The 3,328-nt window shown below is 38.0% G+C and overlaps 1 protein-coding gene across 1 annotated transcript; it reads left to right on the plus strand.

The window, feature by feature from the left end:
* Nucleotides 1-347: 347 nt before the first annotated feature.
* On the plus strand, nucleotides 348-1,661 carry LOC133723040 (uncharacterized mitochondrial protein AtMg00810-like). The gene is made up of 2 exons (XM_062149878.1): nucleotides 348-545; nucleotides 651-1,661. The coding sequence occupies exons 1-2, from the start codon at nucleotides 348-350 to the stop codon at nucleotides 1,659-1,661; spliced, it is 1,209 nt and encodes a 402-aa protein (XP_062005862.1).
* The last annotated feature ends 1,667 nt before the right edge of the window (nucleotides 1,662-3,328 follow it).

Consider the following 3,328-nt stretch of genomic DNA (forward strand, 5'->3'; position numbering starts at 1 on the left):
CAAATCAGTCACCTTCTTCGTTTCCAGGTTCTGTAAAAGGTACGCGTTATCCTCTATGCAACTACATTTCATATCACCACTATACTCCTGCACATCACTCTTTTGTTGCTCAGATTAGCCAGGCTACTGAGCCCCGCACTTATGCTGAAGCTGCTTCTCATTCAGAATGGCAAGCAGCTATGCGTTCTGAATTGCAAGCCTTAGAGGCCAATAACACCTGGACTCTCACCCCATTACCAGCTGGCAAGACCCCTGAAGCTTGTCGGTGGGTGTACAAAATCAAGCATCGATCGGATGGTTCCATTGAACGGTAAAAAGCCCGTTTGGTTGCCAAGGGCTTCACTCAAATGGAAGGTATCGATTATCATGAAACTTTCTCCCCTACTGCAAAGATTATTTCTGTTCGGTGCTTGTTATCTTTGGCTGCTGCTCAAAATTGGTCCATTCATCAGTTAGATGTCCATAATGCTTTTTTACATGGTGATCTTGATGAGGAAATTTTCATGTCTCCTCCTCCTGGTCTTCGGCGACAGGGGGAGAACTTAGTTTGTCGCCTTAACAAGTCTTTGTATGGTTTAAAACAAGCTTCTCGGCAATGGTTTGCAAAATTCTCTGATGCTATTTGATCAGCTGGATATATTCAATCTAAGGCAGATTACTCGTTATTTACTCATAAACAGGGGAAGTCATTCACTGCTTTATTGATATATGTTGATGACATATTAATCACTGGTAATGATCCCATCACCATTTCTGCTTTAAAGAACTTTCTCAACAGCCGCTTTCGCATTAAGGATCTTGGTGATTTAAAGTATTTTCTTGGCATAGAAGTTTCTCATTCCAAGAATGGAATCTATATTTCTCAGAGAAAGTATGCATTGGAAATTATCAGTGATGCAGGTTTATTGGGAGTAGCTCCCGTTGATACTCCTATGGAGCGTGGTTTGAAATTATCTAACAAAGGAGATTTACTTAAGGATGCTTCAAGCTACAGAAGATTGGTTGGCAGATTGATCTATCTCACTATCACAAGGCCTGATAATACTTACTCAGTGCATGTGTTGAGCAGGTTTATGCATGAGCCACGCAAACCTCACATGGAAGCAGCTTTGCGAGTTGTTCGCTATCTCAAGAATACGCCAGGACAAGGGCTGTTCTTTTCTTCACAAAGTGATTTTAGACTTCGTGCTTATTGTGATTCTGATTGGGCTGGTTGTCCCATGACTCGAAGATCCACTACGGGCTATTGTGTCTTTTTTGGTTCCTCGTTAATTTCTTGGAAATCAAAGAGACAAAAGACAGTTTCACTCTCTTCTGCTGAGGCGGAATATAGATCAATAACAGGAGCTTGTTGTGAGTTGACATGGTTGAGGAGTCTTCTCAGATATTTAAATATTCTTCATTCTAAGCCTGCTTTGTTGTATTGTGACAATAGAGCAGCTTTGCAAATTGCAGCTAATCCTGTCTTTCATGAAAGGACCAGACACATTGAAATGGATTGTCACTATATAAGGGACAAGATTCAAGATGGTTCAGTAGCTACAAAGCATGTGAGTTCTTCCTTTCAATTAGCTGATGTTTTCACGAAAGCCTTGGAAAAGGAAGTTTTCATTCCTTTGATTCGCAAGTTGGGAGCTCGCGACATTCACTCTCCAACTTGAGGGGGAGTGTAGAAAATATTGTGTATCATAATTGTAATTGAATTAGGATTACAAAATATTACTTTAGAAGATTACATAGATTACTTTCCTTATTAGAATTCCTAGATTGTAGTAGTTAGTGTCCAACACGTTTAGACTTCTCCTGTATAAAAACGTTGTTTGTATCTATCAATGAAATATCTGATCTTTCAGTTTGCAGTGGTGTATAATTGTATGTGTCATTTCATATCAAGGCCCCAAACAAGAGCACTGGTGAGCTGCTTATCCACTGAGATGATAAACTCAATTTCAATATCGACATCGACTGGGGTTGGCTCACTTGGCTGCTTTGAGGGCCTGCAAGCCAATCAGATTATATATCAAACTGATCATTAAAAATCATGGATTGTAAGACCAATGCATATTATTGGGTTCCTTTTGCTTTCTGAACAATTTTATATAAGTATCCTCCCTCCTCTCAAACCATGTTCAAGAACTATATAATATTTTCATTCCAATTTTGATAATAACTACCAGCCGGCTGACGGCACAAAGTTTATTGATTACAAATGGAGGAGCTCCAAAAAAGGTTGGCCTCTTGCAGGCCTGGCTAGCTGTTGTTGTAGTTGAGTAGTTGAGATTGAAATCAAAACCTGCCAGTGGTGAAATTCACAGTTGATGATTCATTATGAAAATATATGAAGATTCAGCTTTGGCTACAAATGGAGCTGTCAGACCAGTTTGTTGGGTTAAGGCTGTCAGCACTACCTTCAACTACTTACCCTACCAAATAAGGCGAGATGAATAATCCAACTTATATTCCAATTATAAAGAAAAACCTCTTAACACACATTCCCTTCTCAGTTGATCCAAATAGAACACTGGGTACACAAAGAAGAGAAGACAATACGACCAAACAACCACATTAGTGAGCTAGACTAGCAACGACATTTGCTGCAAAATTCGCTTCACGATAAACATATTCTAAATTTAACTAGTTACATGGCAACAATGGATCTAAGAATTGGTCTTCCTGATTAGGCAATTAAGTTATTAATTAATTGCAATGAAGAGTTTCGTCTCTTCCATCTTATTTTTCTTGCTAGGTTATTTTTACCCTAGCTTCTTTGAGTTATTCGTGGGATAATCTGAACCCCTTTACACTCCTATTACTCTTTAGGCCTTTTACATACACTTTTCTGGCTATCCCTTAAAGACAAGAACAAACATGTACATATAAGGGTTACTAAGAATTTTAATGGTGCACATATATTTAAGTGGGGGAGGTTGCCATAGCATTTGACCCCATGAATACGTAACCTCTATAGATTCATCCTTGTTGTGGTCCATATAGTTCATTGGTAGGAAATTTCTAATGCATCATTACGGATAATACTTGGTCGCATACCTATGTCATGATCACGCTTAATAATTTATTAAAGATCGAGTTGCAGATGTTGATGATAGAACTGGTTTATACGGAATGATTTAATTTTTTTGTAATTTACTCTTATTAATGTTTGAGCAAAGTAAAATATGTCTTTGAAATTAATTTTTAAATCTCGTTATATATTAAATTTTTTATCGATATTGGAAATTTCCGTTTGAAATAAAAATTTCAAACTTTGTATGTGCACCCAATAGTATTGCAATCTCGTTGGGGTTCATATGTGGTTTGTCTTAGCCTG

Source organism: Rosa rugosa, chromosome 7 (assembly GCF_958449725.1).
Source record: "Rosa rugosa chromosome 7, drRosRugo1.1, whole genome shotgun sequence".
Lineage (NCBI taxonomy): Eukaryota > Viridiplantae > Streptophyta > Magnoliopsida > Rosales > Rosaceae > Rosa > Rosa rugosa.